At 29.2% G+C, this 26,935-nt stretch overlaps 1 protein-coding gene and 1 pseudogene across 1 annotated transcript; both read right to left on the bottom strand.

Annotated features, from left to right (window-relative positions):
- Positions 1-592: 592 nt before the first annotated feature.
- Positions 593-18,789, bottom strand: LOC142528885 (auxin response factor 4-like; annotated as a pseudogene).
- A 2,550-nt stretch (positions 18,790-21,339) lies between these two features.
- LOC142529629 (MLO-like protein 3) lies at positions 21,340-26,453 on the bottom strand. The gene is made up of 15 exons (XM_075635201.1): positions 26,131-26,453; positions 25,977-26,034; positions 25,589-25,860; positions 24,465-24,581; positions 23,848-23,908; positions 23,627-23,715; positions 23,323-23,397; positions 23,145-23,233; positions 22,957-23,006; positions 22,798-22,838; positions 22,503-22,676; positions 22,381-22,416; positions 22,186-22,253; positions 22,003-22,063; positions 21,340-21,875 (listed from the first exon to the last, which is right to left on the bottom strand). The coding sequence occupies exons 1-15, from the start codon at positions 26,275-26,277 to the stop codon at positions 21,552-21,554; spliced, it is 1,662 nt and encodes a 553-aa protein (XP_075491316.1). The 5' UTR covers positions 26,278-26,453; the 3' UTR covers positions 21,340-21,551.
- Positions 26,454-26,935: the final 482 nt, after the last annotated feature.

Genomic DNA, 26,935 nt, shown 5'->3' with positions numbered 1-26,935 from the left:
CAATTCACTTCATTTTTGAAAAATGGGATTTTTTTAAAAAATAGGCTTCGACATCCCATTTTTTAAAAATCAAGCAATTTAACCCATCCGTTTTTAAAACTTGAACACATTAACCACATTTGCAAAATGTTTTATTTACACAATTTTTAAAAACACGTGATTTTTAAAGCAATTGATTTTACACTTGATTTTTCATTTTTTTTTCCATTTCCACGGGGGATCGGAACAAGACCTATTGCTCTTCCATCTATCGTAAACTACCCATAAATTTAACTCATTGATGAAGTACACCTCATTTTTTTATGAACATATAGTTTCCATTAACCAAACAAATAGTAAATTTCTTCAAAGTAAAAGCAGCGCTTCATCAAAACAGAACGGAAGCCAAATAACACAATCAAATTTCAAATAAAAACCAGTCCATGACCAAGAAATGTCTGTCTTTAGCATACTTAACTAAAATTTTTGGTAGTCACAACTTGTGCAACAATAGTATTATAGTAAACACTTAACAACAACCATTAATATAAAAGGTAGCATAAGGTTGTGCAGCAATATGTGATACCGCATAAAAGTCGGTAGCATATTCGGCATAGTCATCCCCGAAGTTTATTTAGCAGCAGATAATAATACAGAAATAACGGGAGTTTTTCACATCCTTACCACGGTTGGAGATGAATCAGATCGGGCCACAGAAGAAGCCATCAAGACGGCTGTCACTTGCGGTGCTTCTTCCAAACAGCTTTGAGTGTCATCACTGTTGATTCCAATGGACAGTTTCTCCACTTCCTCTTGTGTGTATATGTGGATCTTAGTGACAACCTCCACAAACTCGCTGCCAACCAAATTTAACGACTGAGTTCATATATAAAAAGGTCAAAGTTCAAATATGAAAAATAATACTATATTGATGTTTCTTTTGTCTCAAGGACTCAGATTAAGCCATTGTTGAACTATCTGAAGTTAGATGCAATATGGTAAATAACATGGACAGAATCGGCACTTTTTGCCTTTTAAGATCGAATTTCAACTCTAGGCTTAGTGCCATTTAGCTAGTGGGTGAAAGTTAGATTACTTTGATCAAGGATGATCAGGCCATGTACAAAAGGAGCATGAATAAATCTGTGCAAATACAAGGGGATAATGATGGTACAAGAACATGTGGAGCTGGAAAAATCAAGTTGTGTGTAGGTGTAACATATGATGCGAGATTATTGGGATTATACAGCAGGGCAAAAAATCTCTTGCAATGGAAAGTTAAGGAAAAAGGAACTTGAATAAATCTGACTCATTTACTTGATTTTTATGAGCTACTACGGAAACTCGAATATGCATACTTAGTAAATTATATTATATTTTACCACACATTTCTACATCCCAGCGCAACACTACGAGAAATTCAGTTATCTGTTATCCTGCAGGTTACTATCACAAAATTTCTTAGTCAAGTTAAGAGCAGGAAATGTCTAGCAGCAACTTTTATATATATATATATATATATATATATACTAGAAATAATGTACGTGCGTTGCACGTGGGAAACATATGTTGAAGTAATAAAATTTGAAATAAAATTAGTTAACTCAACAAAAGATAATGATAATAGTATTGTAAATTTTGACAATTCGTGTTAATTAGCATATATAACTAATTAGGGAAAAAAATATTTTTAATTTTAAAAAAAGATTTGGACTACTAAAATTTTTCTCATATATTTTTTGTCATATTGTTTTCTTCTGTTATTTGTCATATTCTCTCAATAATACATATATTTTATTACAATATTCAATTATTACAATCTTTTTTGACAATCAATGATCTGCAATTTTTTATTTACAATATTATTTGATTATTATTCTCTTTCATGTAAATTGACAACAATTTCTATTGGATGCTTTTACTTTCCTAGTTACCTTTAATTTATTAGACACTTATACTTGATAACATATAAACTACACATTATTATAACAATCTATCATCACATAAAAAGTACTGATGGACTGATTTAAAAAAATATTGATTAAATGTTGTCATTTATTTGTAATTTATAATAATAATATTTTTGACAATAAATCATCTTTTTACTGACTCTTATTATAATTATTTTAATATTTCATATTAACTCATAAGTATAATTACTAATGTCATATTGGTATTACCTCCAGAAAAATAATATGTTTAATTTTTCTAATTATTTAAATATCTTCACGAGATCATTTCTGTACCCTTATCTTGAGAAAAATTCATTGCATTTATAAAGTTTGAATAGTAAATATAACTTTATAGTATACATTTAATGTAAAAAATGAATTCATTGTATGACAAACACTTCTTTCATTTCTATTTTTTTGTAACCCAAAAGATTTAAAAAAAAATTCTCTTTTATCTTCTCCAACTCACTGTAAAAAGTTATTAAAAAAATATTTATATCTAGAAAAATATTTTTATTTATTGTTTTTCTTTTCTATATATTTTGTTATATGTGAACATATATTCTACTTCATTGTCTTAATTGCCATACATATATTACTATATAATTTGTGTACATTGAAGATGAATAAGTTCATTTTGTAGTTTTTTATTATCTGGATTTAGGTTGATATATTAATATGTGATATACATAGATATAAGAATTTTCAAATTCAATTTATTCACAATGATTTTTCATAACAAAGGCCAACTCAAAATAATAAAAATTAGGATTCATTATTATTTTAAATATGATATAAAAATAATATGTGGAAACTTTTTTTGATATTTTAGGTGCAAAATAGATTGATAAATGCATGTAGGTACACTATTTCATTGTGTCAATTATAACTTTCTTTAAATATCTTATTTCTCAATCAAGGATCAAAATTTGTTATTTCTTATTTTGATTATCGACAAATCCAATATTTCATTTAAATGTTTTTGTTAATATTTTATATGAGTTTTATTCTATATTTATCCAATTTGAAATGGATCAATTATAATAATATTTGAAAACTGTAGAATGCTTCTAAATTTAAAAATCAAGTAACATGTAAAGGAGCAATTCAAAACGAAAAGTTGATGCAACATAGTTTCTTCTAGCTTTACAATCGAATAATGTAGGATCGGGCGTTTGTCGCTTTACCAAAAGCTATAACTGATACTAACGATACAAGTCAAATCTTTAAATCGCACAACAGCTCAATCGCCTATCCATCGTGGAAAATTATTGTACCCAACAATCTATCTCCTAATAATTGCACCAATTGCAATCAATGAAAATCAAAGTCGTGATCTTGGCTCTCATATCAATTGTAGGCTCAAGTGTTTACTGTTTTATCAAAACCTATAGATTATGGTAACAATGCAAACCAAATCATTTAAATAGTACAATAGCTCAAGCGCAACATTTCAATTACTCTACCCAACATGATCAATTATTGTACCCAACAAATAAGTTTATGCAAATAACCTTTTACTAAATCATATGAATTTATAAGATATTTGAGTAGAATATATACTTGATATTCTACATAAGTAATAGAGGAAAAAAAATCATTTTTCATCAATTTGAAAATTTATATTTTAAAATAAAAGAAAAATCAGGAAAAAAAATATATAGCATGTTGACAAAATCCTGAAATCCAAATTGAAAGTTGAATTAATTCATTCATATTCATCATTAAATCCTACTATTTAATTTTAATAAATTTAACATGTTTATCCACTAAAAATAACGAAATAATTGTTTATACAATTTAATTAAAAAGTCAAAGTACATCAGTTTCTGATTCCGAATAACGATCACATTATGATTACGTTACAATGATAAATAAATTATTTTTTTTATTTTATCATCATAGTCTTTACTTCAATAAACACATTATTCTAACATTTTTTTTATTATTCTCAATACATTACTTTTTCTATCTTCAAATATATTAATCTATTTATTATTGTATACAAAGTATAATAATTATTTATTTAATTGATCACATTTAAGATTAGATGTTTAGAAAAAATTCTAATATATCTTTAAAGATCAATAGATGATGAAATTAAATTTGAAATCAAGAGAAAAATTAAAAAAATGTAGAACACTACAGTACATGAAATTTCGCTTTGTACAGTGACAAAACATAAGGTGAGACCAAGTGAGATACTTATATATATGAGCCTCATTCAACTTAGCCCGTTATAATATTTTTATTAACACATTTTGTCATTCGTTTTTACTTCACTAACTTTGCAATATGACTCATTCAAGCATTAACTTTTTATTTTTTAGTACATAGTGGCCTCCACTCTCACCGACTTCAATCTTTAGAAGTCGGTATTAGTAGTTTATATTATTTTTAATTTCTATCTTTTGATTAATTGTGTAATTTCTGTATGTTCTACCTAATTCATTTTTAAAATTTTTATTGAAATTTTATAATCATGATTAGAAGTGTTGCACACATACAATAAAATTAATATATTTTAAAATGTTAATATTAAAGTGTCGAATAAATGTATTAAATCATTATTTAAGAACTTTTAGAAAAACTATATACATCATAATTCAGATTTAAAGATTAACATACAAATAAATAATTACGATGAATATCTTATGAAATAAATTAAGTTAGTCCAAAAGGGTTAAATATGATTATTGTAAATGAATTTTTCTTAATTAATTATAAAATTTTCAGCACATGCGCTGGATTAATTAGAATATTTTCAATATAGTATGTAGATAAATGTTTTTCCATATGAGTTAGTGGTTGAGTCCTTATAAACATTTAAAAAAAATGTGTCTTTAGTTTTAGTAACGGCGTCTTATAATTTAAAATATTAAATGAAACAAATTATCAAGATAAAAAATTAATTAGGAAATTCAAGAATATATGGTTTCTCAATTAGTTTAATTGACACACTCTTTAGTTTGCTGATTTAATAGATGTTAGATCCACAATCACTGAGTTTGACAAGAATTTTATAATAAATTACTTTATTGTATATGTAATGAAATTTTGTATATTTCATATATGTTTGATTTATATATTATGATATAAGATTTGTTATGCATCTTAACATCGATAAATTCACAAAAAATTTATATATTAGTTCCCGCTACCATATAATTCTGGTTTCGCCCCAGATTTTTGTGTATTCGTTTGCTTGAATTTATTGTTCCTCATTTTACCAAGACCCATAACATGTCAAACATGAAAGTGAATATTAAATTAAAGATACGATAATATTTATATATTGTAATAAACAAATTTACCCCTCACGATACTGATAAAACTAACTTAAAAATAATATGTTGACGAACATATTGTCAGGAATCCAAAAATACAACTCAAATGTCAACTTTGGCACTCAATTTTGAGCGACTGCCAAAATGTCTCAACAATCCACAATTTTTGGACAAGACAGTAACATCACAATTTTAAAATCAAAATGATATTTTCCATTTTATATCAAGAATTCATGATTGAAAATAGATAATATTAGATATATACATATTTAATATAAACTCGTGCGAGCTCATTTAGGCTCACATTTAAATGAGTCGACAAAATTTCAACCCAACTTACTTAAACTATTTGGCGGTGCAGGCCAAACCGATAGACCCAACCCAAATCGACGGCTCAAATCACAACGATCTTTTACCGTGTTTTATTTAAATAATTTATAAATATAAACCGCAAAAATTTCGGTTGCAAAAAACTTTAATTTAAACACATAAAAACTAACAAACGGTCACAAGTAAAGAGATTTAAAAATTTAAAAATATTTTTGTAAAAAAATTATATCACAATAAATTTTTTGATAATATTTTATTAAAGTATTTTTTAATATAAACCTTTACAAAAAATATTTTTTTAAACACATGAGTTATAGTCCACGTCACAAAGACAAATTAACGAGGACATGCAAAAAAAATAATAATAATAAAACACCAAAGAAAATTCACGGTTCGATAATGAGTTATTTCAAAACTTTAATTAATTTAATTTACACAATGAAAAGATAAATAAAAAATCTAAATCATTGAATTAAAAATAACATATTATAATGTGGGTAGATACAAAAAAAAAACCAAATATTAATTACATAATGAAAAGATATCATTGGATAAAAAATAACATATTATAATGTGTGTAGACATAAAAAATTAAATACTAATAATCACACATATTTAATCATTGGATTAAAAATAACATATTATAATGTGGGTAGACATGAAAAAACAAAATACTAATTTACGTAATGAAAAGATAGCATTGGATAAAAAATAACATATTATAATGTGTGTATACATAAAAAATTAAATACTAATAATCACACATATTTAAAATATGAATAAAGAGGAAAAAAAGACACATTTAAAGAAAGAAATTAATTAATGTAAAACAAGTAATTAATAAGGAGATAAAAAAGACACATTTAATTAAAAAAAGACACATTTAAATTAATGTAAAACAAGTAATTAATAAAGAGAAAAAAAAAAGACACATTTAAATTAAAAAATTAATGTAAAACAAGTAATTAATAAGGACATAAATGGAAATTCACATTTAAAGTCACGCACATCGTCATAAATTGAGTTTATGATTTGTATTGATAAGGAGTTCATTTTTATCTTTTCACAATTGGAAAACATCGTCAATGAATATATATATATATATATATATATATATACACATTGATTGTAGTAATTTATATCACTTCAAGAATAAAATGTAACTCCTATATTAATTTTATCCAACAATTCATCTTCATACTACATTTAAATATTTTTTCTTTTAATTTTCTCTCTATACGTTTTTTTTAAATATAATTTTAGTGCAATTTTGTAATTATTTTTTTAGTGCAATTTCTAATTAAGTAATAAATTATAGTATCACAAGAAGATATATGAAAAAAACTAGAGTAGGTCTATTGTGAGACGGTCTCACGAATCTTTATCTGTGAAACGGGTCAACCCTACCGATATTCACAATAAAAAGTAATATTTTTTCATGGATGACCAAAATAAGAGACCCGTCTCACAAAATGCGACCCGTGAGACAGTCTCACACAAGTTTTTGCCTTAAAACTAACTATATATGCGATAGTAGAATAATATGATAAGTATAGAATAATGTGATAATATGAAATTTAATACTAACATATTTTATGGTTTTAACTAAAAATTGAAAGTAAATAGTTTAATAAATTATTTACGAGTATTTAAATCAACAATTATGAATGTTAATATATTAATAATCTCATAAAATATGAATCTCTTATAAGAATTGAGAGACTTTAGTTATAATAATAAGGAATTTAAAGATTTTAGAAGCAATTTTTTTTAAAAAAAAATTATATATCAGACAAATTTATAAATTCAATACCAAAATTTGATAGTATTTGAAACATCTACTAATATTGTTTAAGATTTAGATATTAAGAGTCAATCAAAATTAAAACTAAAATATTTTCTTGGTTTCAGTTCCAAAATCAGCTCTCATAATATATAAATTTTAAGGCATAATTGTTAAACAATTAGCTTTACTGTCTCACATGTTGTTTACAGCTATTTTTATTAGATATTAAAAATGGATCATACATAGTAGCACTTTTTTTAAAAAATTATATATTAGACAAATTTATAAATTCAATACACAAAATTTGGTAGTACGAGATCTTTTGATTTATAATTTTCAATTTTTATATATGTTTTTTAATTATTTATGAAATTTTAAGAAAATAAAAAAATCAATAATAAGAAAATAAAAAATTTCATATTCAAGTAAGTCACATAAATATTGAATATAATTTGACAATCTACAACTCTAAAACTTAAAAAGCAAATGATTGCAATGTTTAATACCACAGGCCTATTTGATATTAAAAAATGAATAATCGAAAACAAAGAGTTTGAAATGTCCAATGTACATACGTGAATAAGAACTAAGCACACACAAATACATTAAAACAAATATAACAATGATTCGCTTGATGAAAAATATAAATTATATATATTTTTAATAATCCTTCATTAATTTATGTATATGAAAATTATTTGATTGTAAAAAATATATATATTCACATCTATTTTTTCTTTGAAGTGAGATAATAACTATTCATATGAAAATTTGTAATGTAATACGTATATAATTTTGATTTTGATTCTCAAAGATAGTAAATAAAAAATACATGATAATTTGAAAGAAAAAAATTATTTATAACAAATGTACATGTTATAGGAATAATTATTTATTAAATTATATAACCAAATAATTAAATGTATTTGATCGTCAAAATCAATCATCAATCAAAACTCTAAATATGTAATGCATGAAAATAGAAATTAATGAGCAATTAAAAGACACATAAGTTATTTCTACTGTAAAAACAATATATGACATAATCCTCATAATAAATATAATTATAATGATAATTAATTATCATTTGTCAAAGTATTAGAGCTTTTACATATGATATTTAACATTTTTATTTAATTATTTTGAAATCAAACCGACAAATTCAACAAATACAAAAAAATACATTTTTTATGAAAGTTTATTTATTTGTTTATATTTCAAATTTTAATGGTGAAAATCATGTCAATAGTTTAAAATTTATATTTATAAAAAAAATCGATGTTCAATATTATTTAAATTGAATATTATTGATTATATTTTACTATCAATATAATGATTTCATTAGTTTTGATATTGTTTTGATTAGTTAGTCATGAGAATTTTAAATTGATAATTATTTGTTCTTAATGTGATTCACTTATGTAAATTATGATTTATGCATTGATAACATCAATAATTTAGTTGATTTTTAGGTTATTCTGCCTTATACATGGTGTTTGGATATATATTTTTTAAAAATTTGTTTCAGTTCATTTCGTTCTATGTATTATGTTCATTATCATTTATTATATAACATAAAATCAACGACTTGAGGTTTAATTTAGAAAACAATTTTGAAGTAAGTTATATAAATTCTTAATTAATTTATTAATCTAATATAACAAAAAATTAAACTCGGATAAATAACAAAATCATTTAAATTGTTTTTTTAGGAAATTATTTTTTTATTTTATTATATAATTGGTATTTGTGTGAATCGCACATGTTTCATGCTAGTTGGATAAAAGAGATAACATAAAAGATAAAGAAAATGTTCATTGTTAAGGAGACTTACTTCCATGGATCGTCACCAACCACCATCATATCATTCTCACTGTCAGTATACAATATATGCCATCCATTGTTCGAATCACGCAAAAGGCCTTCCATGCTAAACAACCTCTCCAGTTCAGTCAACAGGTCCTCATAACCTAGTAGCTTTGAAAGATCAATTGCCCTGCCCACCAAGCTGCCTTGCTTGTGAACCTACTAACACAAATAATCACAATGTTCTCAAGAAGTGCATAGTAATTAGTTGTAGACACGTTTTTCAAATTTACCTTTGTGCAGCTCCTCTTAGTCGGACCCTGTGAATTAACTGCATCAAGATCAGTCAATGAAAACCCAAAAACTTTACATGTAGGGACTTTATCCTTTAAGTAATTGTCATCATTCAGATTTTTCAGATGCATCATAGAAGCAGGAGTATGTGATGTCTGCTCCACGGCTCTCAGCTCATTTCCAAGATATGGAATTCTTCCGACATCTCCTATATCCTTAACTAAAATGGGATTCGGGTTTAACACAGAAGTTCCTCTTTGAAAATTGGAACATTGGAAACCATTAGAGGACTTTGTCTGGCTCTGTAGTTTCCTTTCTCTGAAAACGACAAGCTTCGGGCCCCTTCAGAAGCTAGAGGATAAAAGCTGAGTGGAGGCCTTTGATATGCATTAAAAACATTGCAACCAAGTTCAGGTTTTGACCCAACACTGAGATTTACATCGGTTTTCCCTGATAGTGATCTCAGTGAGCATATTTCTTGACCTTGCAAGACCTCTGGAAACCAATTGGATTGCAGAAAGCTTGTGAATATGGTAGGAGCTGGATTTCTCAAAAAAATGGGGTGATTAATTTTATCCATCCGCTCCAGTATGAGATTAGTTTCTGGGGGTCGAGTTTCAAAATCGAGCTGGCGGCTAATCCTATTATTTTTATAAAGAGGGTGACACCAAAGCTACATTTTCTTGACCTTGCAAGACCTTAGAGGATTTTACAGACTCCTCAAAGTCCAAACGAGAGCTGCCTCCTGAATAAAAGCAAAACCACAGGAAATTTCCCGAGTCATTTGTTGTTAAGCTAATCATAATATCTGATTAAATAATGCGATTGGAAAATATATATTGAAAGAACTATCTACCCATACCAAAAAATGGGCTGCCAAGTGGGGGGGTTGCCTGTAGACTGGATCTCAGTTTCTTTATTCTTGGGGAGGACTGGATGCTCAGAGGTGCAAAATTACACGAGAATTCAATGTCCCACGGAGAAACTCGATCTTGGTGGTTACTTACGATGACATCATCCCAGCGGACCTATAAAAGATGTGGCAGCAGAAATCATAAAAATGAAATGGCTGAGGAAGATGGGAGGAAAATGATTCTGTAAATGCGATAATGAAGTTATCTATTACTAATTTGGTTGTGGTGGAATAAATTAGAAGAGCTGAATTATTTAATAAAAATTCAACATACCATCAAGCTTCTCCATTTCGAGTTTGGCCACCTGTAAGGATCCATATCACCAACTCCAATCACGACTCCACAAAACCTGCTTAAAGATATCCGTTTAATCCTCAAGCATCAAAGACCTAAGAAACATATCAATGGTGTTTACTTAAGTTCTACTGGACCTTTCTGGAGAATCATCCAAGTCAAATTTCATTTTGAATCTTGTTCCGACATGTATCTGATTAGTGGTACATTTCACGTATTTTTGGTATGGGATAATAAAATCGGCATGGCTCGCCCTGCATTGTAAGTGTAAGAGTATAATATTATGGATACATACACTAGCTGATATGATTTTAGCATAGAAAAAAATGGTAAAAAAGCATATGCCCATGACTATCGAGCAGTGTCATCTGCAACTACATTTATGAATCATAGTAAAAAATATCTAATAGTTTCACATGTTTTTTGAACTTGTAAAGAACAGTGCGTTGCACATTAGAGCATATTGAACATTTTAACACTCTTGCAAAATTTGAATAGAAAGTTATGTTGGTTAGCCTTGGGTTCTATGAATGTAATATGGCGAAATAATATTTTGCTTTCCGAAGGAAAAAAATATACGTTGGTAAGTTCATAAGTAAAATTTAATCAGATAATTACTTTAGAAATTTATTGTATGGTATTTACAAATAACCGTCACTTTTTTACATTTATATCGACATCCATTTCATTCACTAAAACATTTTAAAAATTCGTCTTAAATAAATTGTAAGATCAAATGTTTGTTGCTTAACCAAAAACTATGGTTAATGGTAATGATGCAACTCCAATCTTTTAAATCGCACAACAGCTAAAACGTCACGTATTGACCGCTCTCCTAACATGGAAGATTATTGCACTCCAACAATTCTTCACCCAATCCATGAAAATTGAACATTTGATCTTGCCTATGATATTGATTTTAGGATAAATCACTTGCCACTTTACTTAAAGTCATAGCTAGTGATAACGATACAACTCCAATATTTTAAATCATACAACAGCTCAAGCGACACGTGTCGACGGCTCCACATCAACTACTATAACTTGATTATTAAATATTTATCTTTGTTTATTTAGAGTTGTTACAAGAGATTAAAAAAATAAAGTTAAAAATGCCCAAGAGAAATTAGAAAAAAACTAGAAGATCAACTGTCCTTATAATAATAATTAAGACAACAATACTGACCTAAATTGTTTTTACACCCAAAACATATAACAAACATCCAACGACCCCATTAATCCAGTGGAGAAGAATATTTAATATCACAACTTCAATATTCTCATTATATCTTTTTGGTACTTCTTGTAGTGTGGTGTAAAGTAAATTTCTTGATCTTTTATAAGTTTTATGACTCAAAATTTAAATTTATTGCAACATATATTTATGTACACGCAAAAAATACGTCATTTATTAATGTTATTATTTTAAAATTGATCACCTTACTCTTCAATCTTTTCAATTATTCGTTAATAATATGTATACGGTTAGTCAAGTGTTACCTATATATTTTCCCTAATCATTGTTTTCTTCCAATGCAAAATTTTCATCAATTAAATATATATTCTCTTTACATTTTTTAGTGAAAAATGTATTTTTACCATCAAACATCTATCCCATTTTTGGATTTTTAAATATCTTTCACCAAATTTTGTGTATTAATCATTCTTACTTCTTAATATTCTTCCTAATCATCTTCATTACATAAAGTGTAAATCCACATTTCGAGCTAAAAAAGAAATAATCAACCTTGAACAAATTCATAGTTGAAATATCATTTAATTTGACAAAAAAATTTCTAAACTACATCCTTCAACCAACCTCTCATTACCAAACAATAATAATTGAGTATATAGTACATTCAATTTGCTTGGTGAATTTATGGGCTTGAAGCCATTTTCTATGCATACATAAATTTTATATTTCATCTTTGACCCTAACTTTTGGTACTCATTTTCCACTCAATGCCTATGCAACTGATCCAAACATCACACATTTCAAGGGCAAAATAGAAAATAAACAATGGATTTTTTTTCCTTTTATTCACGTTTTTATTGATAAATTTAACATGAAGTTCATGCAATGCACGCAAATACAAATTATATAATAAAAAATAAAAAATTTGATTTTAACAAAAACAATTTGAATCATTTTGTTATTATCTGAGTTTAATCTTTTGTCATATTAGATAAATAAATTAATTAAAAACTTATAATTTACTTTCAAAATTGTTTTCCAAATAAAAATTCAAGCGGTTGATTTTATGTTATATAATAAATGATAATGAGCATAATATATAAAAAAAATGAACATAAATAATTTTTTAAAATATATAAGGCAGAATAACCTAAAAATCAACCAAATTATGGATTTTATCAATGCATAAATCATAATTTACATAAGTGAAACATACTAAGTAAAAATAATTATCAATTTAAAACTTTGTAACAAACTCATCAAAACTAATTAAATAATAATATTGATCGTAAAATATAACTCATAATATTCAATTTAAATAATATTTAACACAAATTGTTTTTGCATTTTTTTAGAATTTTATATCACATATAATTAACTTTATGTCAGAATTTATCTTTTATACACTAGCATTGATGACTATTAAATTCTTGTTCAATATAATATTAAAATAATAAATAAATCAACATATATAATGAAATACACATTCAAATAAGATTTAATGGTAAATATCAAATAAAATAAAATAAATTCATACAATAATTATTAAATATAAATTTTAAACTATTAATACGATTTTCACCATTAAAATTTGAAATATAACCAAAGAAATAAACTTTTATAAACAATACTATATTTTGTATTTGTTAAATTAGTTAGTTTGATTTCAAAATAATTAAATAAATATATTAAAATATCATAGGTAAAAACTCTAATACTTTGACAAATGCTAATGAATGATCATTATAATTATATTTATTATAAGAATTATGTCATATATTGTTTATATAGTAGAAATAACTTATGTGCATTTTAATTGCTCATTAATATCTATTTTCATGCATTACATATTTAGGGTTTTGATTGATGATTGATTTTAACGATCAAATGCATGTAACTTTTTAGTTATATAATTTAATAAAATAATTATGTCTATAACATATACATTTTTCATAGATATTTTTTTCATTAAAAATTTTCATAGATTTTTCATATGGATAGTTATTATCTCACTACAAAGAAAAAATAGATGCGAATATATATATATATATATATATATATTACAATCAAGTAATTTTCATATACATTAATTAATGAAGAATTATTAAAAATATATATAATTTATATTTTTCATCAAGTCTTCATAAACGAATCATTGTTATATTTTTTTTATGTATTTGTGTTTGTTTAGTTCTTATTTATGTATGTACATTGGAAATAGATGACCCATTTTTTAATATCAAATAGCTCGTATTATTAAACAGTTGAAATCATTTGCTTTTCAAGTTTTAGACTTGTAGTATAATCAAATTATATGCAATATTTATGTCACTTACTTGAATGTAGAATTTTTTTTCTTATTATTGATTTGTTTATCTTGTTAAAATTTCATAAATAATTAAAATATATATATCTATATAGAAACTGAAAATAATAAATCCAAATATCTCATACTACCAAATATTTTATATTGAATTTATAAATTTGTCTGATATATAATATTTTTTAAAAAAGTGCTACTATGATATATTTTTTAATATCAAATAAAATAGTTATACAACATGTGAGACAGTGAAGCTAATTGTTTAACAATTATGCCTTAAAATTTATATATTATGAGAGCTGATTTTGAAACTGAAACATATAAAATATTTTGGTTCTGATTTTGGTTCCACTGTTCTTGATAATCAAGGTCGGGTTTATCTTTAGACCTTTAATATTTAAATCTTAAAAAATCTTAGTAGATGTTTCAAATACTACCAAATTTTGTGTATTGAATTTATAAATTTGTCTGATATATAATTTTTTTTAAATAGTGCTACTAAAATCTTTAAATTCCTTATCATATTAAAGTTTCTGAATTCTTCTAAACGATTCATATTTTATAAGATTATTAATATATTAATATTCATAATTGTTGATATAAAGTCTCCTATATAATTTAGTAAACTCTTTACTTTCAATTCTTAGTTAAAAAAATATAAAATACGTTAGTATTAAACTTCATAATATCACATTATTCTATATTTATCATGTTATTCTACTATTACATATATAATTAATTTTTTCATATATCTTCTTGTGATACTATAATTTACCACTTAGTTAGAAATTGCACTAAAAATATAATTACAAAATTGCACTAAAATTATATAAAGAAAAACATGTAGAGAGAAAATTAAAAGGATAAAACATTTAAATGTGGTATAAAGATGGATTATTTGATAAAATTAATATATGAGGTACATTTTATTCTTGAATAAATATAAATTACTACAATCAATGTATATTGTAGTGATAATTGATTAATTATTAATTATATATTAGGTGGAATAAATATAAAATTTTGATATTTAATTTTTGTTCTTGCCGCAATTATAATTTTACAAATATATCGTTTTTGAGTTTTTGGATTTGTATTGATAACGGAGTCATTTTTATCTTTTCACAATTGGAAAACAAAGGTTATTTTAAATCCACACTTTTATAAGTACATAGATTATACAGAAGAAACATATTTGGCCGTGACATTTGGCACCCATTTTTCACCCAATGCCCATGTAATTAATTCAAACATCACACAATTCAAGGGAAAATTAGAAAACAATACTTGTAATTTTATATGTCCCAATATCGACAAAATTAAATTATTGGGAATTGTATATATATATATATATATTTAAACAATCATCCCCTTGAACTAGCTTTTGGGATGAAGTTAGGCTCAAATCCATGATCTTAAGATGGTATGAGAGAACAAACCCACTGTTATATATTGGAATGCCCTTATAGGCTACCCGCTAATGTTCATTCTTGAACGTGAGGGAGCTGTGTTAGATGTCATACGTGCATCCTTTCTATGATAATTTCTTAGAATTTATTCGAGCAAAACCAAATAAAATTCCTTGTGCAACAAGGCCAAATTTCATATGATGATCATCGTATATAAACATTGTTAGATGATATCATTACTGAAGGAACCCACATTCATGAAGGGGTGGACAAAATCTACACCATAAAACTCTTAATGCAATGCACAAATTGAGACGTGAGAATCATGTTTCCAACATATAATGCATGAAATACACAGGTTGTGCCAAAAGATGTTTGTGGATCAATGGCTTCAGTTGGACGGCTAATTGCATCTTGAATCAATTTCTAAAGTTGTCAACTAGTTTATATCATTCTTCAGTCTGGGATAGTTGCCCCAAATCCTATTTTCTTTCATACCAAGTCATTTTAAATGATATCTCAACTCATTAACCACAAAGTCGTTGGGCAATATCAAATATATATAGCTAAAACAAATAAATAGAAACAATCCACACAAAGAAGTATTACAACTATCTCCAAAGTTTAACATAGCTGAAAATCATTTGTGGTTTGATAAATCAACAGAATAGGGTAAGATATAGGTAGGTTGGCTCAACAGCGAAATCAAAATTCTCAAGTAAGGATGTGTTAAAGTACCTTGGGCTATAAAAGACATTGAATGTGATGTTGGTTGATAAGGCATACGCGACAGGGGAGAGGGTATTGGTGTAAGAATTCTGGCTTTTAATGATTGAATCGGGCAACCCACTTCTTGGTCGAGCTGCTCTTCTAATCCCCAAACGCACGTCTCCAGACCCTCCCCTATAATGGCTCACGAGATGGCACTTAGCATGCTAATTAAAATATGAAAGAAACACTAGCAAAACAGATGGCAAAAGAAATGATGTTCCATTTCTCTTTGTCGTACACTAAGTTGCAAATGCATGCTTCATATACTTTACCTTCTTTACATCTCAAAGCATTTAATGATTATCTTCTTATGTTTAGTGCGTCTATCTTAAAAAAAAGAAGAGAATATATGACAAATGAAACAGAGCCTCAATTCAGTTTTCTTTCATTTATTTCAATGGTCATGATACTTGGTGAATTTAAAGACCCACATAGACCCAGGGTATCAAATATTTTCCATGTTCAACTCCTGAAATTATTAGTTCTGAATCCCAATGTTAAAATGAAATTTACCTCAGAAATAATACTGCATCACCTGATGCAAGATTTTTTTGGCTGACAAAGACACTCCACCCTGTAGTGAGCAAATGTCGCCTAGGTTGGCCTGCGAGGTAAGAATCCCCCTGTCAAGATTTTCTAACAACACAATATGCAGACTTCAAACTTATACCTCTGTAAATGTGTCTGAATTTCCATTCCACACCATGAAGATCCTTGGCTATGAGTTCTTGAGATGGCCTTTGTTCTTTATAATCCTACAACGCAAAACATAAATTTGATTGAAATTCTGACATGAAGATTAAAAAAAAACTCGATAGAGTAAGCAGCACAAGGACAAAATAGCGCCGAACCAGAGGGGGAAAGCAATCTTCAGCCGCCCTACGAGGGACTGAAAATCCGCCATGAGTACTCGTATCAGAAGCAGTAAGAGTTTTGCAGAACATGTGGGAAGTAGACTTTACAGCCCCAGCTACATTCCCATCCTCATCAACTCCTTCGTTTCCATTCTCTGTCCCTTCTAATTCGAGGCCTACCAGCTACATGAGTTTAATTACATTATCAAGAATTATGTCAAAATTAATGTAGATCAAGAAATATATGAATGACTTTTAAAACATCAAATTAGCAGCACATAGAATCTGGAATGCTAAAGGAGGAAATAAACATAACAAGGAACATAAATTCTCTCCAATTCTTCACCCAGACCCCCCACCCACAAAGTAGAAGTCAAACATCAAGAGAAACTTTCTCTACAGGTGAAATATTCAATCTTTTCATTATCTACTCAATATTTCATCAACTAACACTTAAGTATCGCCAAGATAGCGATCAGAGGGAAGGGGAGGAGAGGCTAAAGCATTATAATCACCCAACCTCAGGTAGAGGAAGTAGAGTTAGCTGCGAGTAAACCTCGTCGTTTTCCTTGTTAGCCTGTTTAAAAACATAAAATGCATCCTCAAGAGATCAATGCATGAAAAAAGAAAAGGGCTATCCAAAAAGACGAAAACTTGGTCTAATGACTTACAAGTAGCTGAATATCAACAATCCTACAAAAGATCTGCGGAGGAAGATCAAAAGCATGCGATTCAATGGGAGGAAAAGGTGAGGCAGAAGGAGCCTGTTCTATGTGTCCTTGAGCAAAATACACCACTAAATCCCCTTTCTTGGGTAAACTGGTAAGAGGGCCAGCACAGGCATGCCATAGCTCCATGTAGATAGATAATGGGGTAAATACTGAACAAGGAGAAGAGGTATTTGAGGCAGCATTTGAAGAGCAAGACGAGGTAGAGGTGGACAAATAGCAATTAACATTACCCTTATCACATTCACCTCCTTTGCCACATGCATTATTTTCTAACTCGCTCAAACAAGAAAGGTTGAGGTCAATCTCCATAAAAATCACCCAGAAGAAGTTTGCTGTTCCTTGGTATTTCTCTCGCCAAATCATTCACTCACTAGCATAATTGTAGCACAAGAAACAAACCAAAACTCAACAAACCCACTACAGAAAGAGGCAAGAAACATTGAAGATGGGGTGGAACAATCAAGCTGTTTCCACAAAGCATCAAGATGGGATGTTGGAAAAAGAAGTCAAATTGAACTCATGGGCAATGTAAAGGTGGCGCCTTTAAAGAAACAAGAGCAAAGAAATTTAACAGAAAACAACAGGCATGTGGGAAGGAAGATTGGTCGCGCGTAAAAGATGAGAATAAAATAAAGAAAAGGGTATAAAATAATAACAAGAAATTCAAAGTATGATTCCTCCCTCGCCCACCATTTGCGGTTCTGTAAGGAGGGAGGAGTAGCTGCAGACACAGACAATGGCTTAGGAAGCACAGAAAAAAAAAGCAAAAGAAGCCAACATGTGGTGCCCCTTTTTGGACTCTCTCTTCGAGAGAGAGAGAGAGCTATGAAAAGTGGAGGAGAAAGTAAAGAACCCCCAACAAAGCCTAACCCCACCCTTCACTTTGCTTTAAATTAGCTTTTATGTTTTTTCGGGGATAAAAAGAGAGTAAAAATTTGATTTTATTAATTAATATTTTGATTGATTAATTATATGTCAAAAATCCCATCTTGCTAAAATTTAAAATCACAACTTTTCAAGACAGAGGAAGTCAAATTACCCTTCGAACATTTTCTCTGCAATTCATTTGACATCGATCGTGAAGAAATTAATTAATTTTTTTAAAAGAAATTATGGTTTTAACAAATATTTTATTTACACTGGAATCATAAGAACAAATAATTTGAGTATAATTTAAGCAAAAAAGATCTTTTGAATCCAAGGAGTGACATGGGGATAATATTCTAAATTAAGACCTTCAAACATCAAACATTGAAGTAAATAATTTACAGAAATCGATCTTTTATTTGATCATAAATTTTGTTTACAAAAATGACAATGACGATTTCCCGCAGTATTAAAACAGAAGCTGTTATAACTCTACTAAATCCAATCATTTTGTATCAGAACTTTCAACAATTGAAATTACGAAAATTAACAACATACATGATTTAAAGGTCCTAAGCCGATATCAAATCGTTCCCCAATCCCAGAGTATTGGAACAAAATCGAATCTGGTCGTGATAATATTCCGAAAATTACCTTTTCCTACACCTGCAAAGTATTGTAGACTATTCGTTTATGTCTATAAATTTTGAGGCAACACTCTTGGTGTGTACGTACTTAAACCCCATTATTCTTCAGTATATGGAAACTTGTTTTTGTCGCGCTGCGCACATATATATATATATATATCTACGACTCTTGGATCGATTTATATCTGACACACCTACATAGCTGAAAATTCACACTCAATGGACTGTCCATGTCGTGAAATAATGTAATGGCAGTGTGTGTCTATAGTTGGGACTTTATCAAAGTCGCAATGTCCACAAACTTATTGATTAAAGGTACAAAATAGAGAAAGATCATACTTTAAACACACAAAGCACTAAAGATACACTGCAACGAAATGGAGTTCAATGGTTGGAAAGGGAGAGATTGATCCATGATAGAAACATACATACATACATACATATGGATAACTGAATCCGAACCAGTCAAAAGAACAGAAATAAACTTCAAACAGGAGAGGAGATCATATATAAAAGACCCTCGAGATTCTTGCTGGCCAGAAAGATGAAGACTAGATATCTTTCTGTCACCAATTCACTGTTGTCTGATGAAGACAACACACGCACACACAACACACACGTGTGTGTGTCTATATATATATATATATTGATTGTGGGGTGGGGTGGTTTGGGTGTGTGTGTATTTTATGTGCATGCTTTAATCGAACCATGTCTCTGTCGGGGGTTGTGTAGGGTTTCCATGTTTCTTGATTGATATTTGTATTAGTAGCCCGCTTTTATCGTATCCTAATACTATCTCTTTCAAATATATATGTCATTATAATGGGATGAGAAATCAAGCAAGTGGTTGGATATCATGATACATTTTATGCGGATGTGTTTGGTTGGATTGATAAGAGGTTGATTAGTAAATAATAGCAAGTGATTACTTTTGCAGTTTCCATAATGCAGTTGCATGTGTTATTATATTTTCAATTTGATCAAATAATACTAACTAATTAACACGAAATTATTTTCAGTTTAGAAGAGTTGTTCGATTTAAAAGAGAAATTTTGTTTATATTTTTTTTATGTAAAATAAAAAATGACTTGAAGATGTTTTTAGTAGGGTAAGAAATATAATTATGAAATTAAATATTTATATATCCTCAAATATACTTACTCTAAGGATCTCATATTTATATATATGTGTGTGTGATTTATTGTATATTGTTTATATAAAATGTTTGGTGTGCTTAATTTTTTAAAATTCGTGCAAACGAAATTTATTTACGATTTGGAACACCTATTATAACAAGTGATTTCGTTAATTAGATTTGTCTCTCCTAGTCGATGAACTCAACAATAAAATGAAAAAGTAGGTAAAAAATATGGTAGTTGAACTCTTTTCGTTCTCCGTGTCCTTCTATCGCATATATAAACGTCTTCTTCAAATGAAGTTTAGTGGTCTCCTGTCACTATCAGTGGGCCGACATTTATTGTATAATATAAATAAGTGGGCCTTTTGCTTTTTAAATATTTGATTGTTGTCTTGAGTTGACCTGTCAGTTATTGGGCCTAAATATTTTAATGTTTCTGGGCCTCTCACTTTGTAGGTCAATTTGATAATACAAGTCATGTCCTTGTCCCATGCTTTCCTCATTCTATGTTTCCTAGCCAATATCATAATCATGAATCCATTTTCATTTTGTCTGTGGGTTTTTGGGAGCTTAATAATAGCTTAAGAATATGGAAAAATTACTCACAAGTACAGAACAAGAATCGACTTGTTAGAATGTTAGTAAAATCTAAAAAATAAAATAAAATATAATAATAAATACTCGTAATAGTTTGTATTCAATGTTAAACTGTCTTATTAATCAAAACCATTCTTGCATTTATCGAATATATATATAATATATATGTATATATGAGGTAACGATGTAGTTGTATAAGCTCTCCCTAACCCGGTGGCAGAGCCAAAAGGGTTGGTAGAGTTTATATAGATTATATACATAAAACATATCTCGTCTCCTTTTCGAGTTTTAATTAGGCTCACTCTACCAAGACTTTCTGTCCCAAGTCCTTGTACTATGATAGAAGAATTCAAATCCTTTGATGAACAATATGAAGTTCATTTTTTGCTAATCTGCTGACTTAGAATACCTTGCGGCGTGTGTTGGTGGTGATCATCAACTACTTCAGTTATCTCATCACCACGAACAATATCATTAGGAGGAATGAAAACCGTGAGCGGGGTGGGGGTTCGTCTTTGGTATGACCCTTCATCGAGTGAAACTATCTCGCCGTGGCTATGCACCGTCGACGCATCCTCTCGAGCACGAGGTTCCGATGAGTGTTGTTCAATTTTCCTCTTTTGCTTTACATCTTCATGCCATTGCTTGATTGTGTGCATGGTGTGTTCTTCCAATATTGCACTCTTGAATTGAGACCCCATCTGTGTGTACGAGGAAAACATAATTTTGTTTTGTGAAGAGAATCGACAAGAATAGATAAATAAAAAGGAGATGACTTGGGCCAAAACCTCGGGAGAAAACTAAAACGACGACTTTGTAAATTAAAACCTGAGTGACGAGAGCGTAAAGGGGTAGAGTTATGTAGCTGCAAAGGATTTGAACCATTATCCTACATGAAATATAAAACCAAAACCTGAGTTCATCTTCCTTATTTTTTAACAATTCATGTTTACATAAAACATGAAATTTTGTAAAAACAGAATATGTTCAATAATCTTGTGAAAGACTTACGCCAACACCACCCTGATAACGATCACTTCTACATTTTCATGGTAGCAAGATTTGATCCCAAACTGCCACTGCATTTGAACATTAAAACGTCTTTTTTATATATATAATCACTTTTATTTCTCATCAAAGTACTACATGTCGTTTTAGCAAAAATCAGACTAAATGTCATTTGATGTCAGAGAAAGCGTGTAGTACCGTAACCCATATGAAGAATGAAATCTCGAATGCATTCTGCATAAACAATTATTCCACCAATCCAGTGTCAGATATTTTTGAAATTTTGTAGTCGGATGTAGTTTTCTTGCTATATATATTACCATAAATAGAGTGAAATGAAGCAGAGTTAAGACAAGCTGTGGGCGATTGAACCAGAAGAGATTGTTGTTGGGCTGCACCAATGGAGTCCCTTTGATCACTGTGTTTTGACTTGTCAGTTGCATTGCCATTCTTGCCACTATCACTTCGAGTTTAGTTCCAATTACCAGAACTATCTACAAATATATAGACGAAAATCATACTAAATATATACAGTTTGAAAGGATTTAAAGAAAACACATATATCCAAGTAGATCAATCTTGGAATTTTCACTGGTGGGTTACTGTAATACTTACGACTAGGGGAAGAAATGAGACCCACAGATAAGCATTCCATCCTGATATAAAAATCAATAATAAAAATAGAGCGAGGGAAAGTAATTTGATGAAGCAAACATTAAATAAGGAAAAAATGGTCGGAAATATAAAGTAGAAATAAAACATAATGTGCCATACCATGAACATCAACGAGCAAGAAGATAACGACCACGAACCACAAGACGGGGCTGAACGTACATTGATATTTCACAACCGATGGAATCGTTAGAAAATTAAACCGATTATACGACGACAACGAATCGATATGTCGTAAATTTAATACTAGAAATCATCAGAATAATTATTTAAGAAACAACAAGACATACTTAATGCCAACGACAGCTTTGAAATCATCTTCCAAAGATCTTTGTATGTACTTTTGGAAATTAAATGAATTATTTGTAGACAAATGAGCCTACAAGACAAACACACAAATTATAAATCCCTTATTTCTCTGATCGATAATTTCGAGATTAATAAATTTTTATTCAAAGAATTACTCACCGATATAAATCCGTGACGCAAAGTTAAGTAGTCGATTTTCGCCACGGAGCGAAAGAATTGCCGAAGAAAACATTTCTGCATCAAATCCAAGTAGTTTTTATTTGTTTTGTTTCTGTACACGCATCAATATTTCCTCGTGTGTACTGTAATTAAGTCATTTTCCAAACTATCCCGAAAAATACTTGATTATTTACTGTAATTAAGTCATTTTCCAAACTATCCCGAAAAATACTTGATTATTTATTGTCAATATTAAAAGATAACAAAAAACTCGTAAAAAATAAAAGAAAAATGTTAAACTTACAATCCACAGTAGAGCAGAATTTGATGCACAAGAGCTCACATGTCGTCGCCCAAATGTCGTCTGTCTCGTGTATCTGAATCTTTCAGGATCTACATGTATACATGCACATTATAAATAAAACTGATTTCGATTTTTTTTTAAAAAATAAATTAAAAATAGCCCTTAATAAATTATCTTTTTGAGAGAAATAATTTAAAATCACAATTAATTAGCCTCAATACCGTTGGCTGCCATGTATTCTACGGTTTGGGTTTCTTTCTCCCAGGATTTCCATCGCTTCATCTGTGAAAGAATCATCCCATAAAATGATCAATATACATATCGATGATAAAGAACTTTAAAATAAACATTTGATTCATCTATTTTTTTTTAATTTAAAAATTATTAATATATTGTTTTAATCATTTATCGTGCTTGAGACATCGATTTTTTTTTAAAAAAAATAGATGAATCGAATATTTATCAATGATTAATTGTATTTTGTACATATGTTATGTTTAATACATTTAATTTTTACTAATTTGTACAAACAAAATTTATTTGAACAAAGCGTAGAACAAATCGCTATATCAAATATAAGATAAGAATGTGATTATGTTTTGTTGTGCCTACAAGGTCTTACCTTTTCTCTTTATCATTTAAACATAAAAATGGGATTATTTGTTGACTAATTCAAGCCATTGAAATTGACATAAATTGGTCCACACCTTTGACAAAGGAATGTGACAAATTTTGTAAGAGATTCGTTTGTATATTTAGATTTTCACGGAAGATGCCAATGCAAATTATGCTAATTTGAGAAATTATTGTTTCATTAAACACAGCAAAATAATAATACCTTGGCCCTTCCCAATGCCATGGTGGCTATGCTGTAGACAATCTGCATCGCAGCTAGGACGAAGATGAAAATATTCAACTGATTAATTCCCCCTTCTGACATCAATGAACTCATTCCCTGTCCATTCATATATCATATTATACATCACACACACAGATATATACACACATATATATACACACACATATATTTCTTCTTTTTTTAGTCAAAAGCATCATATTCAATTAACAAAAGAACCTGTCCTACTTCCATAGCCCATATAGGTCATTGAAGAGAGTAGATGATATTGGCTTTTCGAAAAATAATTTATTAGATTTTGACAAACATAAACGACATACAATTTTCCCTTAATTTTTTTTGTGTGATACGAGAAAACTCATGGGTATTTTAGGTAAAATAAAATTAAATCTTTAGGAAAACGATTTATGAGATTTTATTATTTTTTTGCACTTTTATTACATGTATGTCTCAATCCTAATGATCCCCAGTCCGAAGAGAAACCGTGTAATGGGGATGTGAGTGTAAATAAAAGTTGGGATTTTCTTTTTTATGGTTTTGAGTCTATTTCCAACATACTAATCCTGTAATACCACCCAAAATGATAATAAAACATGGTCCAAAACACGAGGGCAATTTCGTAATATCAAATAATCTATTCGAAAAATGTTCGTTTATCCCCAGTACTTGGACAGAGTGATGCACAGTTGATCATCTTTTTTTAAAAAAAATGAATAAAGCTTATTGATCTTTTTATTTAAATTTTCTTAAGAAAAATACATGAAGTTATCTCATGAAATGCATAAACTAAATCATCATCACATCGCTCGATTAAAACAGGCGCAATCCAAATCGGTTGAATAGGATATCCTTTCCTTTCCCTCCGATGAAAAAGCAAATTCTACTGATGATGCTAGTATTATATGATTTGCTGAATACAATAAATCCGCCATCAAAGTAAAGTGGGCATGAAATTTTCCTATCACTTCATGGAAAATACGAAAAACCCCTCGTTCGTCCCTGTTTTAGGTACGTATTTATGACATTTCTATAATTAGAGGAAAGGAAAAACAAAAACAAAATTCATAGGGACTTACAACAGGGGAAAAGCGTGTAACAATTATTACCTTGGAGCTACAATGATCTAGGGAATCGTAAGAATTCTCCTCCTTCAATCCTCTGTCGTTACGAAACATGAATCTGTCCCCGTGTGTTTCTGATCTCGCATCATGATTATTCAATGTTGCCCAAAAATGCTCGAAACTTTTAATAGTTTTGGTCCCTGAGCGGCTCCGGCATGGGAGCATCATATCTGCTTCGTGATTGGGTATGCAAATCTTTGAAATAGATCTCTGAGTCACTGTTAGTAACAGTGACATGAATCCCAAAAGCATCAAAACTACGCAAGACCCAGAAAAATTAAATTCAAATCAACAATCAAAACTCAAAATTATAGCAAGAGATTAGGAACAAAATGATGGGATTTGAATATTCTGTCAGATTTCAACACGGTACCTGATTTCAGCTTCTCTGTTGCTTCATACAGGGAAGCCTTCTTGTGTTTCTTCAGCCACTGCACACACAAAATAATAAGCTCAATTTTCAATTCTTAGAGAATGGGTACTGTACGTTTTCCAGTATTATATTGGTGATGGAATTGAGTGCTTACATGGCTCGCAAGATGGATCAAGTATTCGATACATAATCCGAGGAAGATGAACACAAAGCAGACAGTGGCAAGAGCCCAGCTTGGGGTTTCTTCCAGTGAGCGATTGGTGCCTCCTCCTCCGCCTTCGCCGCCGTCGTCTCCCCCCATCACTCTCAACTGAATTTTCTTTTCTTTTTCTTCCTCCGGTGGGAGAGTTACAGAAACAAGGCGGGAAGATCAAATTTACTGGAGTTGTGAAGAAAACGAAGACATATTCAACTAACGTCTTGTTCCTAAGTCCACATAGATTGGAGAAAAGGCAATTATGGAATACCAACAAGTCTTTCATATGTCGCTCCTCTAGTGAAGGTCATATCCACACTTTGACTGGGTTTATTTTATTTTTTAATATAACAACTTTTAATTGATTTTCACCTATTACTGTCCAGTGCTGAAACCTCGTTGCAATTCAAATATTTTTATATTATATTTGATCTCAACTACGTATTTTAATCGCTCTCTCGCAGGGTGGGCATAAAACCCGAAAAACCGATAAAACCGACCGAACAGAATAATTTGGTTTAAATGGTTCGGTTTTATCGGTTTTTCGGTCGGTTATGGTTTTAAAATTTATAAAGTTCGGTTTTTCGGTTCGGTTTTCGGTTTTAATCCCCAAAAAAACCGAAAAACCAAACCGGCCATATTATTGTTAAATATAAGGTTTTTATGTATAATGGACCATATTATTGGTAAGTATAAGACTTTTTATGTATAACGGACCTATTCAGATTTAGGAATTTAGTATCATTAACCCTCAATTTTTCAA

The sequence above is a fragment of the Primulina tabacum genome, chromosome 16 (genome assembly GCF_025594145.1).
Source record: "Primulina tabacum isolate GXHZ01 chromosome 16, ASM2559414v2, whole genome shotgun sequence".
Classification (NCBI taxonomy): domain Eukaryota; kingdom Viridiplantae; phylum Streptophyta; class Magnoliopsida; order Lamiales; family Gesneriaceae; genus Primulina; species Primulina tabacum.
This window is presented reverse-complemented; position numbering and strand designations above follow the sequence as displayed.

What these genes read in the sequence shown, in the direction of transcription:
- LOC142529629 (XM_075635201.1), bottom strand. Translation starts at nt 26,277, where the DNA reads ATGGGGGGAGACGACGGCGGCGAAGGCGGAGGAGGAGGCACCAATCGC. An exon ending in TGGCATTGGGAAGGGCCAAG is followed by an intron (nt 23,909 to 24,464) that starts GTATTATTATTT and finishes ATTCTTTCACAG; the next exon opens with ATGAAGCGATGGAAATCCTG. An exon ending in CTTGCTCGTTGATGTTCATG is followed by an intron (nt 22,839 to 22,956) that starts GTATGGCACATT and finishes TTTTTATATCAG; the next exon opens with GATGGAATGCTTATCTGTGG.